Source organism: Aphanomyces astaci (assembly GCF_000520075.1).
Source record: "Aphanomyces astaci strain APO3 unplaced genomic scaffold supercont1.26, whole genome shotgun sequence".
In the NCBI taxonomy this organism is placed as follows: domain Eukaryota; phylum Oomycota; class Saprolegniomycetes; order Saprolegniales; family Verrucalvaceae; genus Aphanomyces; species Aphanomyces astaci.
This window is the reverse complement of record NW_009798289.1, coordinates 412965-437536: the sequence shown is the minus strand read 5'-3', so window position 1 is coordinate 437536 and position 24572 is coordinate 412965. Positions and strand designations below refer to the sequence as shown.

At 54.8% G+C, this 24572-nt stretch overlaps 14 protein-coding genes across 15 annotated transcripts; 8 read left to right on the top strand and 6 right to left on the bottom strand.

The window, feature by feature from the left end:
* Positions 1-282: 282 nt before the first annotated feature.
* H257_10131 (hypothetical protein) lies at positions 283-1095 on the bottom strand. Its single transcript, XM_009836587.1, has one exon. The coding sequence runs from the start codon at positions 1016-1018 to the stop codon at positions 341-343; it is 678 nt and encodes a 225-aa protein (XP_009834889.1). The 5' UTR covers positions 1019-1095; the 3' UTR covers positions 283-340.
* A 682-nt stretch (positions 1096-1777) lies between these two features.
* On the top strand, positions 1778-3886 carry H257_10130 (hypothetical protein; the record flags this gene model as incomplete). Its single annotated transcript, XM_009836586.1, has 3 exons — positions 1778-2346; positions 2396-2553; positions 2624-3886. Exons 1-3 carry the CDS (start codon positions 1845-1847, stop codon positions 3884-3886), a joined length of 1923 nt encoding a protein of 640 aa, XP_009834888.1. The 5' UTR covers positions 1778-1844.
* A 189-nt stretch (positions 3887-4075) lies between these two features.
* H257_10129 (hypothetical protein) lies at positions 4076-4876 on the bottom strand. The gene is made up of 2 exons (XM_009836585.1): positions 4229-4876; positions 4076-4176 (listed from the first exon to the last, which is right to left on the bottom strand). The coding sequence occupies exons 1-2, from the start codon at positions 4847-4849 to the stop codon at positions 4117-4119; spliced, it is 681 nt and encodes a 226-aa protein (XP_009834887.1). The 5' UTR covers positions 4850-4876; the 3' UTR covers positions 4076-4116.
* A 426-nt stretch (positions 4877-5302) lies between these two features.
* H257_10128 (hypothetical protein) lies at positions 5303-7081 on the top strand. The gene is made up of 2 exons (XM_009836584.1): positions 5303-5420; positions 5478-7081. Exons 1-2 carry the CDS (start codon positions 5340-5342, stop codon positions 7038-7040), a joined length of 1644 nt encoding a protein of 547 aa, XP_009834886.1. The 5' UTR covers positions 5303-5339; the 3' UTR covers positions 7041-7081.
* A 278-nt stretch (positions 7082-7359) lies between these two features.
* H257_10127 (hypothetical protein) lies at positions 7360-7804 on the bottom strand. Its single transcript, XM_009836583.1, has one exon. The coding sequence runs from the start codon at positions 7713-7715 to the stop codon at positions 7383-7385; it is 333 nt and encodes a 110-aa protein (XP_009834885.1). The 5' UTR covers positions 7716-7804; the 3' UTR covers positions 7360-7382.
* A 267-nt stretch (positions 7805-8071) lies between these two features.
* On the top strand, positions 8072-9731 carry H257_10126 (hypothetical protein). The gene is made up of 4 exons (XM_009836582.1): positions 8072-8314; positions 8370-8502; positions 8631-8808; positions 9025-9731. The coding sequence occupies exons 1-4, from the start codon at positions 8167-8169 to the stop codon at positions 9628-9630; spliced, it is 1065 nt and encodes a 354-aa protein (XP_009834884.1). The 5' UTR covers positions 8072-8166; the 3' UTR covers positions 9631-9731.
* Positions 9732-9887: 156 nt separating this feature from the next.
* On the bottom strand, positions 9888-11857 carry H257_10125 (hypothetical protein). The gene is made up of 6 exons (XM_009836581.1): positions 11776-11857; positions 11424-11720; positions 11001-11375; positions 10793-10926; positions 10604-10719; positions 9888-10514 (listed from the first exon to the last, which is right to left on the bottom strand). The coding sequence occupies exons 1-6, from the start codon at positions 11792-11794 to the stop codon at positions 10022-10024; spliced, it is 1434 nt and encodes a 477-aa protein (XP_009834883.1). The 5' UTR covers positions 11795-11857; the 3' UTR covers positions 9888-10021.
* Positions 11858-11972: 115 nt separating this feature from the next.
* Positions 11973-14964, top strand: H257_10124. Of its 2 annotated transcripts, XM_009836579.1 has the most exons (3): positions 11973-12036; positions 12096-12173; positions 12227-14964. In XM_009836579.1, the coding sequence occupies exons 1-3, from the start codon at positions 11989-11991 to the stop codon at positions 14891-14893; spliced, it is 2793 nt and encodes a 930-aa protein (XP_009834881.1). In that variant the 5' UTR covers positions 11973-11988; the 3' UTR covers positions 14894-14964. The 2 variants fall into 2 exon arrangements, with proteins under 2 accessions (XP_009834881.1, XP_009834882.1); XM_009836580.1 differs by having other exon boundaries at positions 12036-12173.
* A 228-nt stretch (positions 14965-15192) lies between these two features.
* Positions 15193-16987, top strand: H257_10123 (hypothetical protein). Its single transcript, XM_009836578.1, has 5 exons — positions 15193-15266; positions 15330-15636; positions 15700-15834; positions 15899-16245; positions 16334-16987. The coding sequence occupies exons 1-5, from the start codon at positions 15226-15228 to the stop codon at positions 16779-16781; spliced, it is 1278 nt and encodes a 425-aa protein (XP_009834880.1). The 5' UTR covers positions 15193-15225; the 3' UTR covers positions 16782-16987.
* Positions 16988-17237: 250 nt separating this feature from the next.
* Positions 17238-19458, top strand: H257_10122 (hypothetical protein; the record flags this gene model as incomplete). The annotated part of the gene is made up of 9 exons (XM_009836577.1): positions 17238-17663; positions 17777-17995; positions 18043-18129; positions 18209-18418; positions 18484-18803; positions 18859-19063; positions 19117-19158; positions 19233-19389; positions 19451-19458. The coding sequence occupies 9 exons, from the start codon at positions 17238-17240 to the stop codon at positions 19456-19458; spliced, it is 1674 nt and encodes a 557-aa protein (XP_009834879.1).
* H257_10121 (hypothetical protein) lies at positions 19388-20597 on the bottom strand. Its single transcript, XM_009836576.1, has 4 exons — positions 20244-20597; positions 19997-20143; positions 19814-19939; positions 19388-19698 (listed from the first exon to the last, which is right to left on the bottom strand). Exons 1-4 carry the CDS (start codon positions 20490-20492, stop codon positions 19474-19476), a joined length of 747 nt encoding a protein of 248 aa, XP_009834878.1. The 5' UTR covers positions 20493-20597; the 3' UTR covers positions 19388-19473.
* A 119-nt stretch (positions 20598-20716) lies between these two features.
* H257_10120 (hypothetical protein) lies at positions 20717-21367 on the top strand. The gene has a single exon (XM_009836575.1). It carries the CDS (start codon positions 20754-20756, stop codon positions 21228-21230), a length of 477 nt encoding a protein of 158 aa, XP_009834877.1. The 5' UTR covers positions 20717-20753; the 3' UTR covers positions 21231-21367.
* Positions 21349-24094, top strand: H257_10118 (hypothetical protein). The gene is made up of 4 exons (XM_009836573.1): positions 21349-21943; positions 22033-22587; positions 22694-22822; positions 22911-24094. Exons 1-4 carry the CDS (start codon positions 21407-21409, stop codon positions 23262-23264), a joined length of 1575 nt encoding a protein of 524 aa, XP_009834875.1. The 5' UTR covers positions 21349-21406; the 3' UTR covers positions 23265-24094.
* Positions 23272-24091, bottom strand: H257_10119 (hypothetical protein). The gene has a single exon (XM_009836574.1). The coding sequence runs from the start codon at positions 24040-24042 to the stop codon at positions 23332-23334; it is 711 nt and encodes a 236-aa protein (XP_009834876.1). The 5' UTR covers positions 24043-24091; the 3' UTR covers positions 23272-23331.
* Positions 24095-24572: the final 478 nt, after the last annotated feature.

The window sequence follows — 24572 nt, the reverse complement described above, 5'->3', positions numbered from 1 at the left end:
AGTATTTTGGGTCAAAACAACAGTGGAGCTGCTTCAATGAGGGAATTCTTCCCCCATGTACTGTACATTTGATGAACAGTACATTTTCGACTTCATCGCGCTCAACGACTCACGTTATCGACGCACTTAGTACTTCGATGTATGCGCCTACATAGTCAAAGCAACTCGACTGGGACGCTTTCTCCTGTCCGCCTAGCAGTTACATGTCGTACAAACGACGGTTTCAAAATAACTACCCCCATCCCCCGTGCACATATCAATTGCAATGTCAAGACGTGGGGGTGGATAGTTATATATGCTAGTGTATTTGGTTTATTATGCAGCACACGCCCTACAGATGCTACGAATGTAGGTGGCTGTGATCGTAAAACTGCTTGGTGCAGGCGTTGCGGGCGTGCGTGCCGTTGTTCTGGACCTTGTGGGCCCCGACGCCCACGGATTCCGAGCTCAGGACAAAGTGGCCATTGTTGCGTCGAAACTGCGAGTTGCCTGTGCGGAGTGTGTAGAACGTGTCGCGGTGGCTCTTTTGATTGAACTCGGTAGCCTGGGTGCGGCCAATGTCGTACAAAAACTTGGTTTCCTTGAGCCCCTCGGGGAACTGGTGCTTGTCCCCCTCTCCTTCGCCGTGTTCTCCGCCGTCGTCTTCGTCCGGGTGACCTTGGATCCCCTTTTGCGAAATGTGCTCTTCCCTCGCCAGTGTCTCGCGGTACTGCTCCGTGCGGACGTGGCTCATAAATTCATCGCGGCGGCTCGCGTCCTTGGTCCCAAAGCCAGCTTTCCGGTCGGCCGCCGGCTGCGTCTTGAGGTACGCGACGCCGTCTTGCAGAGGGTCGGACGAGTACGTTTTCTTGTCAAAGTACCCGCCGCCGTCGCTCGTGTCCTTGGGCGGCACCGTTTGAAACTGTTTGCTTTTGTGCCGGTCTGACTTGCCCTCGATGATGTGCGGGTCCCGATACGGATCGCCCACACTCAGGTAGCTCTTGGCGATATTCTTGTTGAGCTCCCGCGTACGGTACATGGCGATTGGAGGATTTGCCGAATGAAGCACCAAGTCGAGCAAGAATGTGGACGGTATAAATAGCTCGTGGAGTTGGTTGATTCAAAATTGAGATCCGAACACTAAAGATGGCGATGCCACGTGAAAGGACAGTCTTATCTATCCGAAATCGATCCAAGGTTTCAACGTACTGTACTGTATCGAACAAGGTGGATGGTTCAAGTGGATGGCCTCGGGTATTATCATTTGGCCACCGAAAACCACTGTTTGACGATGTAGTTTTAGTACAAACTTCCACGTAGTTGGTTTGGACCTTCGTTGGGGGGCAAAGTGGGGGCTACAACATCACGTTAACGTATTGTGTGTGTGAGTCATGCTAATGAAGTACTGTATACAGTACTAGTAGTACAAAGGAAGTTCGATGCTGAACGTTCCTTCGTCGTAAGCTTCTTATCTCGCCAATCCCTACAGAAATGAAATCGAACGCAGTTCTTGGGCCCGTCGATGATGTGAACGTTGACTAAGCTTATTCAAAGCCGCCTCAAAATGCCTGGTGGAGGGAATGTATGATAGCCACGCTGTAATGGAATTCCTGACAGTAACGTTACGGCTGGAGTGAAGCTTGGGAGTTTTAGCCCATCAATTTATGCAGCACATGGTTCTTATGGATGTGCCGATTTGGACCAATTTTGCCCGAAAATGCAGTTGACAGTGCACTTGGATTTGCTATTTTTCGTAATGTGATAAAAACATGAAATAGTTTTCGACTGCCGTGGAGTTGTTGTATTGAAAACCAAGATATGGTGTCGTCACCCAGACTGTACTTTTGGCTGCGTGGGTGTTAACCATGCCTCGACCGCCATCTCCCATGCTAGCCCTAGGAGCTTCTGCCGACAGCAATGAGTCGTTCCTTGCCCGTGGCGGCAGTTCCTTTGACGATCCGAATGTGTGGCGTGATGCCGCCATGGAGCACAGCTTCAACACGTACATTGTCGGTGGAACGGCTGCAGTGCCAGATCCGTCCGTCGCTGGTCCTTCTGGCATGTCGCCGTCAAGCCAGCTGCCTCGCGGAAGCATTACGGAACGCCGATCGTTCGTCGAAGTGCGCCAGTCATTAGCAGGCCGGCCAGATATCCGTATTGGCAAGGTTGAGGACGGTGACCGACTGACCAAGACTTCTGGTCGCAAGCGAGTGTGGCCTGGCTGGCTGCTCTTGTTTCTAATGGTCGCTGGCTCGCTCTTTGGCATCACGTGGTTTTCCATCAAGCTGTACAAGGCGGCCCAAAAGCAGCAAGACAAGGCCGAGTTTATCCTCAACCGCACGCCGCGACCCATCACGCCCGCTAAAAGTACGTCCGCGTCAAGGTACATCTGTAGTGAATATGGTTTGTCTTCTAGTCTGCGAACAGCCCGACTTTATCAACGACAAAGGCGTGATCTACGCCACGTACAAGAGCGCGCCGCCCCAGAAGATCGTCATCACGGGCATCAACTGGAGCGGCATGGAGAACTCGGAGGGCGTGCCCCATGGCCTCGCGTTTGGCCAAGCCGCCTTGGTACGTCGTCATTATCATCATCGTATTTCTCTTTCTCCATTTGAAAGGCCTTTTTGGACTATGGCGACAGGACGACATTGTCGAGCGCATGGCCAAGCAAGGCATGACGGCGGTGCGGCTGCCGCTGAATGTGCTCATGATCAACTCGAACGCGGCGCCCAACGTCAAGGACTTTGTGGACCCGGTGGTGAACCCCGAGCTCGTCGTGTCGGACTACATGACCATGATCAAGAAGATCGTCCAGGGGCTGGCCAAGAAGGGCGTGTCGGTGCTGCTGGACATCCACAAACTGGACCCGGCCGTGGAGGGCAAGACGGAAGGGCTGTGGTACAGCGCCACGGTGCCCGCCTCGGCCATCAACCAGGCCATCCAGACGTTGGCCACGGACCTGTGCAACTCCAACTACTACAACGTGCTCGGCGTGGACCTCAAGAACGAGCCACACGACGGCTGCTGGCCCGGGGGCGCGGCTGACGTTTCCTGTTCAGACGCCAAGAATTGGCCCAAGGCCGCCGCCAAGCTGGCCGACACGATGCTCGCGGCATGCCCCAAGTGGATGGCGTTCGTCGAGGGGCTGGCGTCGGCGACGCTGACCAACCACGGATTTGTGACCAAGGCAGGACCCAACACGACACTGTACTACCAGGAGTGGTGGGGTGCGGCGCTGCAGAACGTGACCAAGTACCCCGTGCCCGTGGCGCCGGCCCACAAGAACAAACTCGTGTACGTGCCGCACTTTTACTCACCCAGCGTGTACCCGGCGCCGTACTACTTTGCGTCGTTTGCGAGCGCGGGGGGAGGGGCGGTGGTGGAGGAGTGGCCAACGACCGCCGACGGCAACGCCAGTCTCAAGGCCAATGTGTACCGGGCGCTGGACTTGGCGTTCGGGAACGCCGTCAAGAACATCGAGTCGCCCGTCATGTTTGGCGAGTTTGGCGGGATTTACGGCGCCAAGGACCTCTTCCCGCTCAAAACGTCGTCGCGCGTGATCGAGCTGTTTGTCCAGTACTCGGCCGACCGCAACATGTCGGGGGGGTTCGCGTGGAGTTTGAACCCCGATAGCGTGTACCAGTTCAACGGAGACACGTCCAAGGCTGGCGAGTTCAACTATGGACTGTACGAGAACGACCCCGTGCGTCCGTGGAGCGCCTACAACCAAGACTACTCGGACGCGCTGCTCAAGTTCAAAGGCACCGGCACCATCGACTGCGTCAAGATCGACGCCCCTGGGAACGACACGACGACCACGACTACAGCAGCTCCTTCAGTCGTCGTCCCCACCAGCACGACAGCCCCAGTATCAACAGCAGCCTTGACGACGAAGAAGCCATAACTAGCTGACTTGTCAACCAGCATAGGTTGTGTGTGGTCAAAATATTCGGAACACTCGTCTAAGTTAGTCACAAACGACAGCAAACTGTCAACACTGTAGAGTTTGCTAGAACGAAGGTCAAGGTCAAGCGCACTGACAACTCAACATGTGCCGAGGAATTCCAGGTGAATGCCAAGTCAAGAAAAACGAGTCGGTGCAAGGGGGAGATGTGTTAATGATTAAGTAACGACCTATTCGATAGGATTGGGCTTGACGCGCTTCAGGTCTCGCTCCAGGGAATGGCAAGCTTGCTAATAACGTGGGGAATGAACATGGGCTAGGTATGAGGGGAGGTGTTGGTACCTGAATCCACTGGGTCTTGAGAGTCAAGTCGTTTCGTTTCCGCTCCAGTCCTTGGAGCTTGTCGGCATTCAGCAACTGTTCCTCCTTGCGCTCCATGTTGACTTGGTCCGTCTGCTTCCGCACGTCGTCCAATTCGCTCTTGCATCGTTCGTTGATGCCATGGAGCACGCCTACCTGCAACTTCCATCTGTTGGCGCCGTACTTGTTTTGCATTTCGAGGTTCAAGATCTTGGTTTGCTGGTATTCGATCGCGACTTTGGCGTGATCCGTCGCCTGCTGCCATGCCTCCAGCTGCACTTCTTGGCTCTGCTTCTTCAACTGAGATGGCGCCGGAGGCACCACGCGGTATTTATTTGTGTCGATGGAGGTCAGCTTCACCTTGGCAGCCACTCGTTTCATCTCCCGCGAGTCCAATTTCAAATTCAATGGCGGCAGGTATGCCAAGTAGTGGGCGTCGTCGCACGGCGGCATCTGCGCGAGCTGCTGCTCAATCTGTAGTTTGACAAGCTTCTGCATCGCAACATCTCCAGATGCATAGTTGGTGTCGACGTAGCCCAAGCAATCCACTAAGTGGCGGGTCTCATTCAAGAGGGGGCACGTGAGTTGCAAAGGTTCGCTCATGTTGGTGGTTGTTTCGTGGTGGCGGCCTCACAAAGTTACAAAAATCCGGATACTGCGTTCAAAATCCGGATGGCCCGGTCGCTACAATTATCCGGATCCCTAGCGTAACACACAAACATTGACACACCCTGTTAAGTACGATGTACGTTTGCTTTATCGTACACAGAACCGCACACTCGGATCACATGCATTTCAGCTTTATGGAGTATTGACCCGTACGGAGCTCACGATATATGCTATGTCTAGTGACAATATACTTGGCTTGACACAGATAATGACAAACCTTCAGGCTTGTGGGCTAGGCGGTGTTGCAGCATTGAATTCAAGAAGGAACGCACTTAACAATTTAAGCGATATAATCAGTCCGATTAGGGGGGTCCCCCCACCCCTCAAAAGGCACTTCAACAGGACGAACAGTGGGATCGAAGACGACCGACCAATCAGCGCGATGGATTCAGCTACCCATGACGCCCCCCACAATCAAAGAACCATGGACCAGCCGCCACGCGTGGAGATGATCTTGCGGCTGGACATCATCGTGAACAGCTTCCGCTTCATTGGGAAGACCCCTGTACGTCTCGGATCATATCATGTGTCTTGAATGGATGCGTGACGCGCATGCTTGTAGGAATTCCAACTTGGCTGCATGGCACACTGCGCCACAGCCCGAAGCGCGTCCGAATTGGACCAGGTCGAATGGGTCGTGTACAAGTCGTTCGAGGAGTGCCAGGTATTTGACACACGCATGCGGTCAGGCGCGTTGTCATCATGCATGGCCGCGATCCCGTTTGTGCCGCTGTACAAGACGAAGACGTTCTTTGGCCAGAGCATGAAGCCATCGTTCCTTGCGACACGACAACGCGACCTGCAGGAATACTTCAGTCGGGTCACGGGCATCCCCGGCGTCACGCATTTTCAAACACCCGAGGGTTCCACCGCGCTCGCCGAGTTTGTCCTCGTCCATGCGAATGTGGCGTTCGACAGGCCGCCTTTTCACGCGCCGTCGTCGTCGTCGCTCCGGTCGTCGCTCATCTCACATCGTCCGTCGTCTTTCTCGAATGCGGTGCTTCATTCACAGATGACGACGATGACGCCCATAGACGACCCGCCGACGACGACGATAGGTACCCCGCGCACATCGGACGAATCGTCGGCGTCGTCGTCGGACGACGAGCTCCATCTCACCGAAGCCCAACAAGCGGAACTGCAAGCACTCATCTTTCAACGCATCACCGACCACGCAGGCGCAGATGCCGTCAAGGTGTTCCAGAAACGAGCGAGGCGCTTCGGCAAGGCGGTAGACGGCGCCGTCCCCGCGGCCGGCGCCGACTTTTACACGTTCATGGTGGACACATTTGGGATCGAGTTTTGCCAATGGCTCGTTCCGAGCTTGGCGGCGCTTTTGCCCGACAAACAAAAGCGGCATGCGCTCACCTTGGCCATGACCCCGTCGCCAGCTCCAACTGTTCGACTCCTGCCAGCCACCCATTCCACTTGGCCTTCATGGAGCCACGTGGATGAAGACCCTCCTGCCGTCCCGCCGCCGCCGCCTCATCGGCCGACGACTCGGACGCGTCCGGCTAGTGACGCCGCGATTCCATCGTCCCGAGGCACCAGGACGCCGTCGCGGTCCCGACCGCAGAGTCTGAATGCCAAGCAAGTGCTGGCAAAGGTGCGCGACCTCGTCGACGGCGACGAACGGCGCGTGGAAGAGTTCCGATACATGACCAAGGAACTGCGCGCTCACCGGACGTCGCCGGCGCAATATGCGCAGTTCGTCGTGTATTCGTTTGGCGCGGATGCGTCCAAGGACGTGCTGGTGTCGGTGGCCGACGCAATGGCCGACAATCAGATCCAGGAGGACCTCCATGCCGCCGCCGCCGCCGCTTCTTTGGGGGCGCCGACCCTCGGTGCCTCGTTCCATCAGAAACGCGACCAACTCGCCAGACGCAAGAGCATGGACCGACCGGCCTCGTTCACACGTCGGTCGTCGTCGATATCTAGCTTTGGCGCGTTCGAAGATGAATACATGGTTCGAACAACGAATGGTCCTCGCGGGTACGATCCCCAGGACAATAGTGACGACCACGACGACGACGACGACGAGGCCAAGGATGTGACGTCCGACAAGAAGATCCTCAATCGATTGCGACACCAAGGCGCGGTGAACCTCATGAGCTTCAAAGCGTGAAAATATTTTTTAAATAAGAATAATGTGTCGTTTTTTATGTGGGTTTTGAAATAATATTATTTTATGCAGTTGTCCGGATAGACTGTATCCGGCTGATTTGTTATAACAAGCAGATCATCAGTTTTGCTTTTGGTGAATATAACACTGTACTTTTGCGATGGGACGATTTGATGACTGATGACCAAGACAGCGGGGATTGGAGGATCGACCCGCCACATGGTCCCCATTGTTGCGCAATATGCGCATCCGCGCCTAATAATATGACGAAAATTCGAGCGGTGGACGGATTGGATGGGGCCACGCACACAAAACAATAAGATGGGGATGATGTGTTGACCTGCCTTATTTGGTGAACGTGACAACATTGTATGGGCGAACGTCGAACTTGGTCACGAGCTTGTTGATCACGTACGGGTCGCTCTTGGCAAACGCTTCGACTTGAGCGGCATCTGCAGCGTCAATAACAAACGCGGCGCCGTCGACAGGATCGGCAAACGCACCGCCGAGGATCACTTTGGGGTAGTGTGTGTCAGCCGAGTAGGTCTCGACGTGGTGCAAGTGATCACCACGGAACGGCCCTCGCTTGTCGAGCATCCCGTCCACATAAGTGTAACGCAGCATCCATAGGGGACGCACGGTAGGCGTCGAGAAGAGACGCTTCTGGAGTCGCTGCATCTTGGGTTCGACGTCGGCACTCGTGTCCCTCTCTCTGCGTCTGTGGGGTACGGACGCGGGTGGGGTTGCAGTTGAAGTGGGTACGCGCAAATTGGTTTTTTATTAATATCTTGATAATTGTATGCCTCCTTGAATTCGCCAAATTATTCTGAAAGGCACCATCGTTTATATCAATGGTACCACCGGATTCAAAGATGTGAGCTGACTATTGAGGTCAGTAAAACGAGGGATCTATATAATAAACTCATATTTTCAGCTTGGCAATAGTAAACAATAAATATATTCTAATTTTATTCTCCCTGAGCTTACGAACGTTGGTTCATTCGAGAGTGGGACTGTACCCAACTCAGTTTTTGCTCAAGGTCAGCGAAGCGTTACCGGGCTCGTTTATCCATCCATCTCGACCAAGCCTCGTCACTTGTCACTTGCGGATTCTCCTTGCCCAGTGAACATGGTCTTCCTCCGCCGCGCCCTTCACACCGCCCGCCGCTTCTCCACGGCCACGGTGCCCAAGGCCAAGGCGTCCGACTACACCGGCGGTTTCGACGTGTTCGACCAAGGCCGCCGCATCCTCGTGACGGGGGGCACCGGCCAAATCGGTGGGATCATGGTGTTGCTATGGTCGCCATATTCATGTGGGTGAACGGTCGTTAGGCATGGAATTGGTGCCGTATTTGCGCAACTTGCACGGTCGCGACGCCGTGATCAACTCGGACATCAAGATGGCCAGCAAGGCCGAGCAAAAGTCCGGACCGTTTGTCTACTGCGACGTCCTCAACGCCGACGGGTATGTCCATGCATCCGTTTCGTCATCATGAATCTCCCTCATCGAAATGCATTATCATACACGTGCATATAATGGCGCTGCAACCCGATTCGCTACCTGCATGAACTCAAGTGGTGGTCGTCGTCTAGGTTAGCGCGCATTGTGCTTGAAAATGGCATCGACACCATTATCCACAACGCTTCCCTCTTGTCTGCCATCGGCGAGAAGAACCCTCAACTGGCCCTTAAGGTCAACACCCGCGGGTTGGAAAACGTGTTGGAGCTCGCTCGCCTCAACAACCTCCGAGTGTTTGCTCCGTCCACTATCGTACGTCCATGCATTGTTATTCGTGGGGTACCTAGTACCTAATTATTGTAACGTTGACGTCCCTGATGTCAATGCCGAGTACCTAATCCTTCCATGAAGGTTCAATGTTTAGTACCTAGTACCTAATTATTGTGACATTGACGTCCCTCATAATGTGATGCTAGTACCGAGTACCTATTCCTTTCAATAACTAATAAACCCTTGATATGTTTCTAGGCGGTGTACGGCCCTTCAACACCGCAAGACAACACGCCAGACATTACCGTCATGCGCCCCACGACCATGTACGGCATCACTAAAGTGCATTTGGAGCTCTTGGGCGAGTACTACCACGACAAGTTTGGCGTGGACTTTCGGTCGATTCGGTACCCCGGCATCATCTCGTCGGAAGCGTGGCCCGGTGGAGGAACGACGGATTACGCCGTCGAAATCTTTTACGAAGCGCTCAAGAAGGGCAGCTACAAGTGCTTTTTGGGCCCCAAGACGTGCCTCCCCATGATGTACATGCCCGACTGCCTCCGCGCCACCAACGAGTTGCTCGAAGCACCGTCCGAGTTGCTCAAGCAACGCGTGTACAACGTCACGGCGCAAGCGTTCACGCCCGAGCAACTCGCCGAATCGATCCGCAAGGTGATCCCGTCGTTTGAGATTACGTACGAACCAGACTTCCGCCAAGCGATCGCCGACACGTGGCCGCGGTCCCTGGACGATTCCCTTGCCCGTGAACACTGGGGCTGGAAGGAACAGTACGACTTGGACTCGATGGTCGCACACATGCTGGAAGCGTTGGACGCCAAGCTCAAGAAGCTCGGCCACCTGTAAGGATGGATCCCAGCGACCTTACAGCGTTGACAATAACGAGATATAGAGACCACACCATATACGTACGTTTTTTGTTTTCAAATAGGCACACTATATTTCGTGGATATATGCGGGGAAGTTCCATGGATGAATGCAAAAGGTTGAAGTGTGAACTGCAAACATGACGAAATACTGTCAAATATAACAGCAGCACAAATCTTGCGAATAATATAGAGAGTTTTCAGGAACCAATACGAAGAACCAATGCGAAAGCGAAGTTGCCATAGAAAGTCAATAAGTACTTATGTGCATTTTCATGAAGGGTAACATTCTACGAAGTGCTAATGCTAATGCTAACGTTACATCAGCATCGACAGGAAAAGTCGTCCATCTAGCATCACGAGGAAGTCGACTATTTCTTTTTAAGGGCGTCGGCGCATTCGCTACACACAGGCATCCATTTTGACGCGGCACACTTGGTCACTGCGGGTTGGGACTCACACGTCGAGCACATGGGCACGTCGGAGCTTTGCTTGACAACCGGCTTGGGCGGGGCAAACGCGGCCTGGTTCGCGGCGCTGTCTTCCGACAGCATGGCGCTTCGCTCGCGCTCCTCCTTGTACGCCCACACGCGCTCTTTCTGAGCCTGCCACGCCGCTGCGGCTTCTTTCTTCGTCGTGGCACGATCATTAGCCACACGGACCCCCAGTGCATCGTAGTCGCCTTCGATGCGACCCAAGATCCAGCGAAGCCCGCCTTCGAGTCGATCGTCGACAAGGTTGCCGTTGGCTTTGGCCTTGGTGACGCTCTGCAGCACTTTCGTGTTCACATACGACGCCACTTGCAGTTTCTGGCCGAATTCTGCCTCGCTTAGGGCCTGATCGCAGTCCATTTTGTTGGCGTAGCTACAGCAAACGTAGAATGAAGTCAGCAAATGTGAGAGACATAGACACCAATGGAACTGGTGGGGATCATGAGTATGTATGCCCAGTACATGAGCAAGGGCTTGCCACGAAGCATGGGATGTGCCATGGCCACTTCCAAGTGCTTGGATGCTTCTTGTATCCGATCGGCGTCCGACGCGTCCACCATGTAAATCACACCGTGCGCCTGCATCGTTGGTTTTGTGATTGAAGATCAAGAGTCTACATGACATGGAGGATACAGTAATCGAATGACGTACATCTGCAAAGTACTCTTTCCACAAGGCGCGAATGGTCGGACCGCCACCCAAGTCGTAGAACGTGGCCGATCCGTTGGCAAGTTGAAACGTCACCGACGAGAACCCTGCCGTGGGGGGAATGTCCTTGTCCAAATCTATGTGGACGACATGACAATCTTTACATTCCAAACCATTTCATGGAAATCACCAACAGGCAGCAAACACATACCTCCCTGCAGCGTCGATAGAAACGTCGACTTGCCAGCCCCATCGAGGCCCAGCATCAAAAGCACAGGTTTGATCTCACGGCGAGGAATCTTGGATTGCTCGGTATTGTCTTCGGCCTCGGGTTGGTCTTGGGGGCGGCGGAGTAAGATCGGGTGAATATGCTCTTCCACTTTGCCATTGTCGTATCGAATCGTGCACAACCCACCGTCGTCGATGCTGTCCACTACCCCTGGAAGGTATTTGGGTCGACCTTTGAACCGACAGTCGACTCGATCGCCCACGCGGAACTTAGGCGTCCCGAGGTCGAACGATGTAGCAGAGGGATCGTGATGCTGTTTGTTTAAGAGCCGCGTCTGAACAATGTCGCGCAAGAATTCTAAGCAGTGTCACATGCTTGTCGAGTGCCTCCGTGCTCATTATGTACCTTTGGCGTTGGAGGGTTTGTCCTGTAGAATGCGCTGGGTGAGATCGTCCATGACTGGCAACACCGACGAAGACATGAATTCCACCATGCGGTGTCGCCTTGCCTTGGCAGACTTGGTTGTCGCATCGCCCACATGTTTCATGCTTCCCAGTGCTGCACCATCAAGGAACTTTGCGATGAAATCGTACATGGACGGCGGCTGATGTAGCAACAGTGCTTCGATGAGCGGCATGAGCAGCGGGTCGACCTGCGTACGAAGGTACTCATGCTCTTGATCGACGTGCTGTCGACCTATGTCTACATGTCGAGTGAGATGGAATTCGTTCTTTTAGTACGGCCGTCATCATCTTACAGGCAGCTGTGCTGGCCATGTCAACTAAGTCCTTGGCGGCGGCGATAGAGGTGGGCTTGGTGTTCGCGGGAGAGCAGGAAAAAGTAGCAGTTCTAAAAATATAGACCAATCACATCCGTTCGATTGACCAACGGCTATTCCGACCAATGGCATCACAGGAAAGATCTTAGTTGGTTTGTGCCGGTTCCATAATTTGTCAGTGCGACGTCGGCCATGATGGAGCTGAAGCGAGGAATTCTGAGAGTTCATGGCACATTTCTGGTAAGTCAAGGATGCCAGGTCCATGCTGCCTGAATCCCTCTTGACGTGCCTACTTGCAGTGGCGCGAGAGGGAAGTCGTCGTGACGCAGGGCCAAGTTGCAATCTATCGACGGTCCCATCGCACGCTCAAGTCCAAGGTATGTCCATCGGTGCTTCAACCCGTTTGTAATTTCAATGACTTAACACGTAGATCAATCTGTGGGACCCGCATGTCCACATTGGGTTTATCGCCAATGAATCGACGCTCACCATCACCGCCCACCACCACGATGAGCTGATCCTCGACTGCCATACGCCCGCCGACCGCGATGTATGGCTTGCCGTCCTGTACTCTGCCCAAGCCAACCCCCCATTCGCCGCATCTACTGTGTGTCAGGTCGCCGACGCCGATTCGGACACGGATTCCGACTTTGAATCGTCTGGGACTACGGATGACAGCACGACCGAGGGCACGTTGGCCGCGTTTCAAAACGTCCGGTCCTCCATCATATTTGACGTGAGCCAGCTCACGCGCGACGAAATCAACCGCGTGCTGCTGCCCACCACCCAATCCCTTGATGCGGCTCTCGCCGTCGCATCCCCCACTCTAGCCCCATCCTTCCCGTCCAAACCACAAGGTGTCGCCGCCCCCTTCTCGTCCTCCAAGCACCTCGTGGCGCTGGCTAGCTACATTGAGCACACCGAAAATGGAGGTCGCGTTGTGCTTTTGCATTGGGATGTTATCACGGACATGTGTTTGGGTGTGACGTTGCCCGCTCTTCTCGTCGTTCTCGCCGACCGGCAAAGCATTCGCGTGTCAGCCACCAGCGGTGTCCTTACCCACCGCAAGCCCAGCCTCACACACAAGACCAACGTGTCAGAGTTTGTTCGAGACCTGCTGTTCCATCCTCTGTACTGCCAGCGCCTGCGCGCGTGCGAAGCGGCGTGCTTGGCGGTGATCGACGCCCGGTTTCCGCAGTGCCGACTGCGGCGCTTTAGCCACACGGACGACGACCTGCCGTCCACCCTCAAGTCCTCCGTCACGTCCATTCCGTCGCTCGTCCGCAAGCACAGCGTGCCGCACACGTTGTCGTCGTCAACGTTGTTGCTGTCATCCGATTGGTCGTCCGAGCGCAAGAAGCGCAATTCGTTCCCAAGCATCGTCATGTCTGGCATTTCGTTGGCCCAGTTGCAACCGACCACCGTCATGAATTCGTTCGCGACGGTGCCGCCCCTGCGCACGGTCATGGCCACGTACAAGCTGACGCCATTGGCGTTTGCGCAGCAGTGTACACTGTTCCACCATGGACAGCTCACGGCGTTGCCATTGTGGAGTTTTCTGTCGCCCGGCCATTTCCAAAAGGACATCAGCGATAGCTTCAACCGCCTTACGACGTACTTAGTGTGGTCGATTCTGGTCGAAGAGTCGCCGACCGACCGCGCGGACGCCATCGACGCCGTCACGGCCGTCGCGATGGCATCAAGTGCCAAGTTCGTCAACAACTTCCACCTCGTTATGGCGTGCATTGGGTGTTTGGGCGACACGCCCCTAATGCCGTCGAGACTTCCGCTGACGTGGAAGCGCGTCAAGTCCAAGACCAAGGCGCATCTGTACGAACTACGGTCCTTATGTGATTACGCCGGCGGGTTCGACACCCTAAGGCGCAAGCAGTCGCTTATCTCGGCCACGTGTCCGTCGCTGCCGTTCCTCGGCATCGTCGGCGCCGCCCTCGAACGTCTCAAGTCGTCTCCGTATGTGGTGCCTAGTACCACGACGAGTACTACTACTACGGCTAGTAGTACTGCTACGGCTACTACCAGCAGCGGGGACCATCACCTCGACATGGAACGCATGGAACGCCAGTACCAAACCCTACATGTGGTCGAGAACGCCATGACGACCGCGTACCCCCTTGTGGCGCAAAGTGACGTGCAACACCTTTTGGGCACGTTGCCCAAGCAGTTGCAGTTTGCCACTCCCAAGTTGCTGCACATGCGGTCGTTGCAGTTGCAGCACAGCGAGACGCAGAGCTTGCGGTCGTCTGCGGCCGCCGCCTTGTTCTCGAGCAACTCAAGCAACTACGAGTCGACCCCGGCAAGTTCGAACGGAGCGCCGCAAGCCACAACGACGGGCAGCGCCATGCGACGCGTGTCCCTGACGTCGGAAAGCGGCCGCGTGCTGTCGTTCCGGGCGAGCTGCGTGCTGTGGCACTGCGTGGCCAAACCGGAGGACCGGCTCAAGGTGCTGGTCGAAGCCCTCTTCGCAGACGACAAGTCGAGTCCGGCGCGGCTCGCGGCGACCCTCCACCGAGACGTCAAGACGTGCGCGTTCTCGTCGTCGTCGGCGGCCATGTGCCTGCAGGTGACTCAGGGCCTCGACGCCATCTTCCGGACGGTGGTGGACACGAGCGGCGGCGAGTGCGTCGAAGTAACTGGATGGGAGGACCCGAACGAGTGGCAACCCAAGCTGTACGAGAGTATCGTGGACGTGGTGTTTTCGCCCATGGCCCAGATCGTGCAAGTGAAGCTCCAGGCAGAGTACAAGGAACAGGACGGGCACGTGCGAAGGCGGCTGCAGGGCCAGGCCACTGACACCCTCGTGCACTATACCATGTTCAACCCGCTCAACCAGCTGGTGCTCCAAGGACAGACGCCCGTCGCGCTGCTGCGCATGCTGGCGTCGGTGGTCCAAGAGCTCAACGCCACTGAAGCTATCGCGCGGAAGCAGTTCCGGACGCTGCTCGCGAATAGCACGGCCATAACCCCCCAGAGTGCGATGGAGTTTATTTCGTCTACGATCGACCTCACCAAGTGCTCTCTGGATCTCGTGCGCGGCATCGACCTCTTGAAAAAGGCCGTGCAAGGCTCATCGCAGTAGGAGTGTCAGACGCTCCCTGGATATTATTTATTTATTGGTAGTACTTTTATTAAACTTGGAATATGGAAAATATATTTGTCCAAAGTTTTTTTCTGTGATACTGTAGGACAGAACTATTTTAATAGTACTGCCCTATTAGTATACTTTTAATTGTACTATTTTAATAGTACAATAAAGTTTTCGCTACTTTAATAGTATTAAAATAACTTACTAGTTAACGTTACTGTTACTAATAGTAAGAAAGTTAACTAGTATACTCTCATAATGAATAACCCTGTGGAACTCGATCTGTCGATCTTCGTCCCCAAAGTCGGGATCAGTGTCTTGGCAAGATGAGCGACAAGCCTGCGGTGGTGATTGACAATGGGACAGGGTGAGTAGACGCTGCCAACTTGAGGAGGACGTTCATGAGGACATCTCTCATGGACGTGGCTAGGTTTACCAAGATGGGGTATGCGGGCAACGCCGAGCCCAGCTACATCATCCCGTCAACGATTGCGGTCGGTGCGGACAACAACGCGAGCGGTGGTCGGACTGGCGGTGGCCGCGTGGGTCAAAGCCAGGGAATCGATGACTTGGACTTCCACATTGGCAATGCTGCGTTCGAGAACTCGTCTACGCATCAATTGAACTACCCCATTAAGCAAGGCATCATCGACAACTGGGACAACATGGAAAAGCTGTGGCAGCGCTGCTTGTTCCAGCATTTGCGGTGCGAGCCCGAAGAGCACTACATGCTTCTGGTAAGTCCACGCTTCCACTCTCACGATATCTCATGACGACACCCGTTTCTCCTCATCCGACAGACAGAGCCACCCCTCAACCCACCCGAGAACCGCGAAGCCACGGCGGAAATCATGTTTGAAACGTTCAACGTGCCTGGGTTGTACATAGCCGTACAAGCCGTGCTGGCGTTGTATGCGTCTTGGCCCAAAGTCAAGGTACAGACCACACACACTCCTATTCATTTGTACTTTCAAACCTCCTCATCCTTTCTCCATGTAGGACCCGTCGTTGCGGTCGCTGACGGGTACTGTGATTGATTCTGGTGACGGCGTGACCCATGTGATCCCCGTGGCCGACGGGTACGTGATCGGAAGCTGCATCAGCCATGTGCCGCTGGCCGGGCGCGACATCACGTCGTTCATTCAACGCATGATGCGTGACCGCGGCGAAGTCGTGCCGCCCGAGGAGGCGCTCGAAGTGGCGCGCAAGGTCAAGGAGATGCACAGCTACGTGTGTCCGGATATTGTCAAGGAGTTCAAAAAGTACGACGCCAACCCAGCCAAGTACATTGTACCGTACACTGACATCCATCCGCGGACCAAGCAGCCGTGGACCGTTGACATTGGGTATGTCGCATGTATATTCCCTTGATTTGCTTGTCCTGGTCGTCCGTTCGTGTTGATCCATTGAGCTTATGTCGACTTTGTTGGGTAGGTACGAGCGATTTCTAGCCCCCGAGATCTTCTTCAACCCCGAGATCTTCTCCACCGATTTTACGACGCCGCTGCCCAACGTCGTCGACCAAGCGATCCTCAAGTGCCCCATCGACTGCCGCCGGGGCCTGTACAAGAACATTGTGCTTTCGGGGGGGTCGACCATGTTCAAGGACTTTGGCCGCCGCCTCCAGCGCGACGTCAAGCGCCTCGTGGACGACCGACAGCAAGCCAACCTGAACTTGCACTCCAAGTTCGCCAAGCAGCACGCCGAAGAGCTCGATGTGAACGTGATCAGCCATCGCATGCAGCGCTTCGCCGTCTGGTTTGGCGGGAGCATGGTCGCGTCCACACCCGAGTTCCACCGCGTGTGCCACACCAAGGCCCAGTACGACGAGGAAGGCCCGCGCATCGCCCGACACAACCCCGTCTTCGCCGCCACCATGTAGATAGAAACGACGTTGTTGTCGTTGCCGTTGTTCATGGGGTAGAAGGAGTTGGCGTACATACTACGACCGACCAATCGTGTGGGTGGTTGTATATGAAAGCTGAACCACCGAGGTCGCTACCGTTAGGCAAATACTATGACCCAAGGACGAAATCCAATGCAAACTACGTCTAGTTCAGTTGTAGTACCTGTTATTACTGAACAAGGAGAATAGTATTGCAATGGCAGCCATGCTACAGAAGTGGGCGTGGCGTAGGTAGGACTGCAATGTGACAGCGTGAGGTATACTGGGGTGTGTGTGTCATATGTGACGAAGGCAAGGAATGTCTATCTCATTTCCTCGACAAGAATGTTCAGCCTGTGGTTTACAACGTTACACACACGAACGTCAACCCATGTTTCGGTTACGGCAGTTTCATCACCCCCCATCGTCGATACTTCCACGATCGTAGTCGCGATGGAATCGATCGAGCAAAAGCTGTGGCTGCGACGGTATAAACGATTCGATCCGTTCTACGAAGCGCTGCTGCGGTCGCCACCGTCCATGCTCGCAATGGCCACTGGCAAAATCTCGATTGGATCGCCGACATTTCCGTTAACCAAGGCATACATTACGTCAGCGACCGCAGAGGTTCCTCCCACCAGCGACAACGTGCCTCGCACCGTGGACGCTCTTCTTGGCCTGCAGCAACCGGACGGCCGGTGGAAACTCGACGCCGCCTTCCTCCACACCATGCACCACCTCGTGCCGCCATGTCCCAGTGGTGTGGGGGCAGCCATGTGGGCCACTGCGTGTGCGGTGGCAGCGCTTCGGCGGCAACATGAAGAATTCGACAAGCTCGAACATCCTTGCGAGCGAGGGCTCACACAAGTGGACAGCCAAGTCTTTGAATGGGCCAAGCATCAGCTGCCGTCCATCCCGCTTGAAGGCAACCCTGGGGCAAGCTGACTCCATGAATGTACGGCTGCTCCACATCGATTGAACCGATCTCGTAGGCGCCGCCCAGCGAAGACGCCAGCGACGACGACTTGGCACCGAACAACATGCCGTCGACTTCTCTCATCTCAACGAAAAAACGACGCTCGATATTTGAGCTTGATGTAGCGAGCGCCCAGATGGTCCGGCAGCTGGACCACGCCAGTGCCACTGCGGTGGCGCACGGCCTCCAGCGAGAGTTTTCACCCAAAATTGACACGTCCAAACGTCCATTTCAGGTGCGTTGGAGCATCCACTCGTGCATGACTTGACTGATGGTGCGTAGGTGGGAGACACCGTCGAGTGCTGCTGGCGGCGTCCGCTGCCATCCTCCAATACCCCGGCGCGGCTGGACACGTGGCATCCAGCCAGAGTGCGTTTCCATCGTTTCAGGCCAATGTTTGATTGCTATATCCTATCGAAAACGGCGTTTCACCATATGTTGTTGGTAGATTGCGCACGTGTATACTGACAACGTCCATGGCATGGCGGACGTAGTGTATCAAGACAAGCGAAAGGAAAAGCAACGTCGAGTCCCCAAGAACTGCATCCGTCGACCGAATTCCGTCGCCCCCTCGCGCTCCCAAGTGCTCGGCGACCTGCACAAACGTTGGGTGTTAGAACCGTTGCCTTTAAATGCAGAGCTCGATCGCCTCGCCGAGGTGCGCCCCCCGGCTAAAGAAAGCAACACCTCCAACAACTTATCCAGTCACCTTGGTTGTTCTAGATCATGAGTCATGACACGGTGTACTTGCCTGCATGGCGAGATGTCACGGCACAAGCCGCCCCGACGAGCCCCCATCATGCTGCCAACCATCCCCTTCATCTTCGAACGTCGTCGTCGCTCAATCAAATCCGAGCATCATCCAGTCCTGTGAAGTCCCCCGTCCCCCTTTCTCCTGCTGCACAAGTCCATGCCGTCGACAGCGCTTCGTCTATGACCAGTATGCCGTTACCCCATGACGCGGTGATCGAAGCCATCTTGGCCTACGAGAAATACATCGCAAAACTCCCCAAAGTGCTACGTCCGTGCCGCCACTTGTACAAGTACAACATACTCGAAGTAGACAAATATGCAGCCGTTCTGAAAATCGTCGTGTAGGACTGCGCGGTTGTTTGGCGACCGAATTCACGCGTTCGATGCATGGATGCCCGTGGCCATCGAACTGGTAGCCGCCACCGCCACGGTCGTCGAGCTCGTGTACGCGCTGGAGCAGTCAATCCAAGCAGCCCCAATGACTACTGACGGTCCAATTCGACCTGTGTTTACGCCGTTTCTATGGCTCGGCCGGTCGTTCTTGACCTCGGTACGGTTGGTTGTCGTTGGGTACGTTCAAGCGCGATGCTTCCTGTCGATTAGGTCGCGAACGCACTAAACGCGCTTGGCGATTGCGCCGAATTGGTACATCCCAATGGACGGAATAGTATTGTCTCTAGTAGATGACTTGTGATGTTTTTGGCGGCATCGTCATGTAGCAAGACTGGTATGGTCGGGACTTTCACTTTAAAATGAATCCGTTCCTGGTCACGGTGCCGCTGCACCTCAAGACGCACGCGATTCAATGCGCCGTCACGCCCAATACGTGGTGGCCAGAGCTACACTTCCCCCCTGCCTTGCGACATCGGGTGGAGCGTGCCGAAGTGGTATGCTTGTATTTTTCATCAAATGTGTGCAAATACATTATTGTCGCAAGGAGGCTGAGTGGTCGTGTAGATGTTAATGCAGCACTTGAGCATGAGCAGCAGCATTCGACGATGACGCGTCCAAGCCAGCGCCGCCACCGCGAACAGTCATGCGAATGATTTGCTTGATGTACTTTCGATCGAGCGCCATGTCGTGCATAGGCGAGTTCATATAATAACTCGCTTCGATGGTCCCTCTCGCCTTTGTCGCGTTGGTTGTGGCCCACGTTGGCTTGGAGTCCATTGCTCTGGCTTCGTCCTACCAGCGTACGTTCCGTGAGGGGATTTGAGGGGAGTAGTGGTAATCGAATGGTCATATGGTCGAGTTCTTAATGCAGACAGCCAACTTTGCTTGATTGTTGTCATCTACGCACCACAAGCGCTTGTTGGGCAGGAGACAATACGCGGTCTTCGCGGCTGTGGATGCCAGTGGGGTAGTCGTAGTCTTTGGGTCTGGCAATGCGCGACTTGGCTTCACTGGCGCTCCCCGCGTTAAACACCTACATCAGAGGAGGGGGTCCTGACTACAATAGCCATGGGGGGAATATCATTCGTACCGGTCGGGGGCGACGGTTGGGGGCTGGTCGTGGGCTGGCGTCGTCGAATCCTTCACTGTCACGGACATCCCTGGCCTTCGTGTGCTTGCACAATACTGCGCCGCGAAACTCGTTTAGCATGGATTTGGGGCCCAAAAGGGCTTGAAACTACGAGCACAAATTGCTTGAGAATCCGAATAACGTTATGTATGGAAAACGCTCCGGCTACCACCCCTAACCTGTATACGCAAAGCCTGCAACAACATACCGATGCGTCTGCATCCCCCACCCGACTCTGTATTCGCTCCATCCGCAACGACTGCCTTGTCGACCGATGAGCATTAGTTTCTGCATTGTCCATCGCGTCCTGCAGCAAGATGATATTGTCCCCAGACGAAGTCACTTGCGAGAGCGCAGGAAAGTGCCGGATCTTGACGAATTGCGCAGCATGGGCATCTTTGTACACGCGCCGCTCGCGCTCCTCGATGCGGGTTCCGCTGGAAGCATGAGACGCCATGAGAACAATCGCCTAAGAAGCTGCAGCGACAACCAACCAACGGCGACGAGCGAGCCATACGTGTATCATCTGGTGGGCTATCTTTACGACGAAAACGCCCAAGATGAGAAAGACACGGGGGTTGCAGCTATTTGCGGCGTGCAATGGCGACGCAAGATGGGGACATCATCTGATTTGCAGCGCTATATATATACATGCCGTAGGCTCCATCCACAAACCAAATAGCATTTTCGTTTTCGTCCATCCACAAGTACACGGACTATGGGAGCTGCTGGATCCGTTCAAGACGCGTCGTACGATGCTACCAAGTTTGCTCAGTCCAAGGCCATCATGGAGCTGGCCGTCGATGATGCTGAAAAGTTCGCCAAGCTCAAGGAAGTGTGGAACGTAAGCAAGAATAGCGTCACGAAAGAACCCTCACCCGAGCCCCAACCTGCGACAGCCAAGGAAGCAAAGGAAGCTCCACAGGAACCAAAGGAGACGACAGCACCCAAGGAAGCCCCGAAGGAAGCCCCCGCTTCTAGCGACGCCAAGGAGGCCCTTAAGGAAGCTGCGAAAGATGCGCCCAAAGAGGCAGCTAAAGAGGCCCCCAAGGAGGCGGCAACAGAAGCCGCAAAGGAGGCCCCCAAAGAAGCTGCCAAGGAAGCGCCTAAGGATGCCCCCAAGGAGGTGGCAAAAGATAGTCAGCCACCAAAGGGCGCGGCTGCAGAGGAAATCAAAGTTGCTGCCCCTAAGTAATATCTATGATTGTGTTATAGATCAAAACCACAACTCCCTTTGCTATCACCCCCAAGAAAAATATCCGGCGTCCGCACGCGCCCCTTTTTCGCGTAACTGCAATAAGAAAACGGCTGTGATCTTTTGTATCAAATCCACCGCAGTCTTGGTGGCGTTAAATTAAATTGGCATATTGCATGGAAGAGCCTCCGTCTGCGCCGCCTCGCAGCAACTTGCTGGCACCCCTGGTGCTGCCTGTGGTTGTGCCCAGGCCCGAGGCGCCACAAGGTCGGCTGGATGTCGAAGGTGACCAGGTGGTGTATATCCTACCCAAAATGGTATCTCCTTGGAAGTTCCGGAACGAAGTGATGTCGGAAGCAGTCATTTGCGACGAATACGAGCGCATGGCAGCGTTCATCGAAGCGTACCAGGCCCGTGAAGAGGCCTCGGCACGCCACCGACCGCTTCAAAAATCGGCTCCCCTTGGGAGTCCGACGTTTCGACAGGTGCTCCTGCCGCCGCTCCCCGACCCAACGTCCCTCGACCCCCAGCTTCGTGTGCAAGTCCACCGCCACCCGCTGCCCCGCTTCATTCCCGGCACGATCGAGCAAAAGGAGGCTTTTTGGGATGTCATGGACGCCTACCACCGCCACCGCGCGGCCAAATTGGCTCGCGACCGCAAGCTTGGTGTATGCGTGTACGACTTTAATCAGGTCGCCGCGGGTCGACCCGAGGTTCGTACAGCGTTTTTGTATAAGTGCACATTGCACTTGAGTATCCGAATGCAAATGTGTGACAATAGATTATTTCGTGGCACTTGTAGGTACTGGAGACTCGACATGCTGAATGGGTGCGCCGACGCATTGTCTTAGACGACGAATGTGCGGAAAACCGGCGGCTGCGTCAAGACGAAGCTGACTTGCACGTTCAGGAAACGACCACCGCGGCCCGCATCGACAGGCGGCATCGGCAGCACGCAGACGCCGTCCACCGTGCCGACGTTCGACGTGTACTTCCCATGGTTCTGGCGGCCGCAGCGGGCCAATGGTTCCGGCACACGATGTGGGAGACGTGGCAATCCCACCGCTGCCAACGAATCGTCCGCCAATGTGCGATGCGGTGGCGTCACCACACGCTCGTCCACATCGAGTGCACCCGCCATGCCACTCTGTTGTGCCACTGGCTGCACGAAAGTGTCAAGGTCAAGTCATTGGCGCACAAGGTCTTTTACGCGCTTCGGGTGTACCTCCGGCGTGTCACACTGATTCAATCGTTCTGGCGGCAAAAGATCGCCATTCGAACTGTACAGGTCAAGCGGCTAGACGCACAGTGGACGACGTTTGTCAACACCCCCGATGCCACCCACGACCCAGCCAAGGTTCGTACAAGGAGACAAGTTGGGAGGACAGAGACAAGGATGATATGTGTCAATCGATTGAATGATATTGTTGGTTGACGGATGGTGTTGACGGATGGTGACGTAGCGCCAGCGCAGGGCAGGGCCTCTCAAGTTTCCCTTCCCAGAGATTGACCCAGTGATTCGCCGCCAAGTGCTGTACGAGGCGTGGATCGACCACGAACGGCAACATCGCGAGCAGTTTCGAGCGCTAGAGGTATAATATTTGTCCTTGGAATGCGCGGCGTTTTCGTCAACTAAGCTTCCGACTGACTAGCCACTATTCATGACCTTGACGCTTGTAGGCGGACCTGCTGCCGCACTTGATTCAGTCCCTGCAAGGCCTCCATCCCAACAAATCGCGATCGGAGGTGCGCGCCATCGCAGCCCGGCATTTCGCGCTTGGGTCTGTCCACTCGACGCTCCAGGGCATCCCAGGGGCACTGGCGCCCCCCACCCCCCCCTCCCATCATGCCACTGCTTGCAACGAGTTGTTTGCGATGCTGCCTCTCGTGACGAAAGCGTATCAAGTGCAAAACCCAAGCTACTTTCAAATGGCAGCGACCGCTGAAGCCGTCGTTATACAAGCAAACGAACCTCCCGACATGAAACAGAAGGGTCAGCCGAGCAGTCGCACTCGCGTCAAGAAAGGATCGTGAGATCGTAGCGAGGTGTGCAGTTAGTAGTTGATGTGTTAATCTGACGTAGCAGCAGGAACGATGGTTACTACATGTTGTTGGCGTTGACGTTGCCCAGCTGCTCGACGGTCTGGATGTCGCTCTCGCCTTCATGGGAGGTCGTGATCTCCTCCACGGCGCCGATCACAACGTTCTGGTAGCTCTCGAACGGGTCGACCTTTTCGCTCAAGAACGCTTCGAGGATGTGCATGAGGAAGAAGCCCACGATGTTGGACCACGCGGCGCCCACGTCTGGGGACGCGTACTCGCCGAGCCAGTACATCATGACCTCGATCAACGTGCTCGTGTACTGGGCAAAGTGGTGGGGTCGGAGGCTAGTAAACGTGCGGTGGCGGTGGCCCAAAAAGTGGCAGCGGTTGATCACGCGTCGTTGGTCGTCGCTGCTGCTCTTGAGCATGAACGTGACGGCTTTGATGATCACTTCGCTTCGTTTCGCAATGTCCGGGAACACGTCTTCTAGGGTAAAGTCGCGCTGGAAGAGACGGAAGAAGAACTCGTCGTAGAAGAGCACGATGCCCGACTTGCCGTATTGCCGCATGCGGTCCGTGTTGGCCGTCACGATGAGCTTCCATGTCTTGGTGCAGTCGGTCAAGTACGCGACGTTCAAGATCGGTCGGATCGGAAGGTTCGGAGGTAGGTAATGCTGGACGCAGTCGGATGCGGCCAGGCCGTACGTAAACTCGCGGTAGAGCACCTCCTCCACGACAATCTTCTTCTCCTTCGATGGCTTCCCACCCATAATGGACAGCCGCGTGTGTATGTGTCGAAGTCTCGATGTGTCGTTTCGCAAATCGGCTTGATCTGAAGGAACGTTACTTTTTCGACGGATTTATAGCAATATTTCGGAAATATTTACAACAAATTTGTCGAAAATTCAACTACTATTAATAGTACTATTAATAGTATTAATAGTACCGGTATTGTGCTTTGCACTTGTTTCGGCGTCGATTGTTTTGCGTGGCTAATAGAGTGGTACTTCTGCTGTAACTGTGTTAAATAAATACCTGGTATTTTAGCTAATTCACTGGGGTTTTATAAATACCACATAACTCTGAGCAATAACAATCACATGTGATGCTGAAGTGACCAAAACACGTTGGCTATTAATTCCATCGCGTAGTACACTCTACCTGCATGTACTATGCGATGGAACAAGAAGATGGCGTGGTTTTCTACGATGTGGCACCATACGTACATCACTGTACGGTAGAACTCCGGCGCATGTCCTCGCTGTGTGTCATTTGTAATATCAAAAGTTGTTCATGGTGA

Coding starts and splice junctions, on each gene's coding strand:
- H257_10131 (XM_009836587.1), bottom strand. CDS start 1,018: ATGTACCGTACGCGGGAGCTCAACAAGAATATCGCCAAGAGCTACCTG.
- H257_10129 (XM_009836585.1), bottom strand. CDS start 4,849: ATGAGCGAACCTTTGCAACTCACGTGCCCCCTCTTGAATGAGACCCGC. Junction 4,177..4,228: donor TCAAGACCCAGTGGATTCAG/GTACCAACACCT, acceptor CCACGTTATTAG/CAAGCTTGCCATTCCCTGGA.
- H257_10128 (XM_009836584.1), top strand. CDS start 5,340: ATGGACCAGCCGCCACGCGTGGAGATGATCTTGCGGCTGGACATCATC. Junction 5,421..5,477: donor GCTTCATTGGGAAGACCCCT/GTACGTCTCGGA, acceptor GCATGCTTGTAG/GAATTCCAACTTGGCTGCAT.
- H257_10127 (XM_009836583.1), bottom strand. CDS start 7,715: ATGCAGCGACTCCAGAAGCGTCTCTTCTCGACGCCTACCGTGCGTCCC.
- H257_10126 (XM_009836582.1), top strand. CDS start 8,167: ATGGTCTTCCTCCGCCGCGCCCTTCACACCGCCCGCCGCTTCTCCACG. Junction 8,315..8,369: donor GGGGGGCACCGGCCAAATCG/GTGGGATCATGG, acceptor AACGGTCGTTAG/GCATGGAATTGGTGCCGTAT. Junction 8,809..9,024: donor TGTTTGCTCCGTCCACTATC/GTACGTCCATGC, acceptor ATATGTTTCTAG/GCGGTGTACGGCCCTTCAAC.
- H257_10125 (XM_009836581.1), bottom strand. Junction 10,720..10,792: donor GGAAAGAGTACTTTGCAGAT/GTACGTCATTCG, acceptor CCAACGATGCAG/GCGCACGGTGTGATTTACAT. Junction 10,515..10,603: donor CGTGGCAAGCCCTTGCTCAT/GTACTGGGCATA, acceptor CGTTTGCTGTAG/CTACGCCAACAAAATGGACT.
- H257_10124 (XM_009836579.1), top strand. CDS start 11,989: ATGATGGAGCTGAAGCGAGGAATTCTGAGAGTTCATGGCACATTTCTG. Junction 12,037..12,095: donor GAGTTCATGGCACATTTCTG/GTAAGTCAAGGA, acceptor GCCTACTTGCAG/TGGCGCGAGAGGGAAGTCGT. Junction 12,174..12,226: donor ATCGCACGCTCAAGTCCAAG/GTATGTCCATCG, acceptor CTTAACACGTAG/ATCAATCTGTGGGACCCGCA.
- H257_10123 (XM_009836578.1), top strand. CDS start 15,226: ATGAGCGACAAGCCTGCGGTGGTGATTGACAATGGGACAGG. Junction 15,637..15,699: donor AAGAGCACTACATGCTTCTG/GTAAGTCCACGC, acceptor CTCATCCGACAG/ACAGAGCCACCCCTCAACCC. Junction 16,246..16,333: donor CCGTGGACCGTTGACATTGG/GTATGTCGCATG, acceptor TTTGTTGGGTAG/GTACGAGCGATTTCTAGCCC.
- H257_10121 (XM_009836576.1), bottom strand. CDS start 20,492: ATGGCGTCTCATGCTTCCAGCGGAACCCGCATCGAGGAGCGCGAGCGG. Junction 19,940..19,996: donor CCAACCGTCGCCCCCGACCG/GTACGAATGATA, acceptor CCTCTGATGTAG/GTGTTTAACGCGGGGAGCGC. Junction 19,699..19,813: donor CTGCCCAACAAGCGCTTGTG/GTGCGTAGATGA, acceptor GTACGCTGGTAG/GACGAAGCCAGAGCAATGGA.
- H257_10120 (XM_009836575.1), top strand. CDS start 20,754: ATGGGAGCTGCTGGATCCGTTCAAGACGCGTCGTACGATGCTACCAAG.
- H257_10118 (XM_009836573.1), top strand. CDS start 21,407: ATGGAAGAGCCTCCGTCTGCGCCGCCTCGCAGCAACTTGCTGGCACCC. Junction 21,944..22,032: donor TCGCCGCGGGTCGACCCGAG/GTTCGTACAGCG, acceptor TGGCACTTGTAG/GTACTGGAGACTCGACATGC. Junction 22,823..22,910: donor AGCAGTTTCGAGCGCTAGAG/GTATAATATTTG, acceptor TGACGCTTGTAG/GCGGACCTGCTGCCGCACTT.
- H257_10119 (XM_009836574.1), bottom strand. CDS start 24,042: ATGGGTGGGAAGCCATCGAAGGAGAAGAAGATTGTCGTGGAGGAGGTG.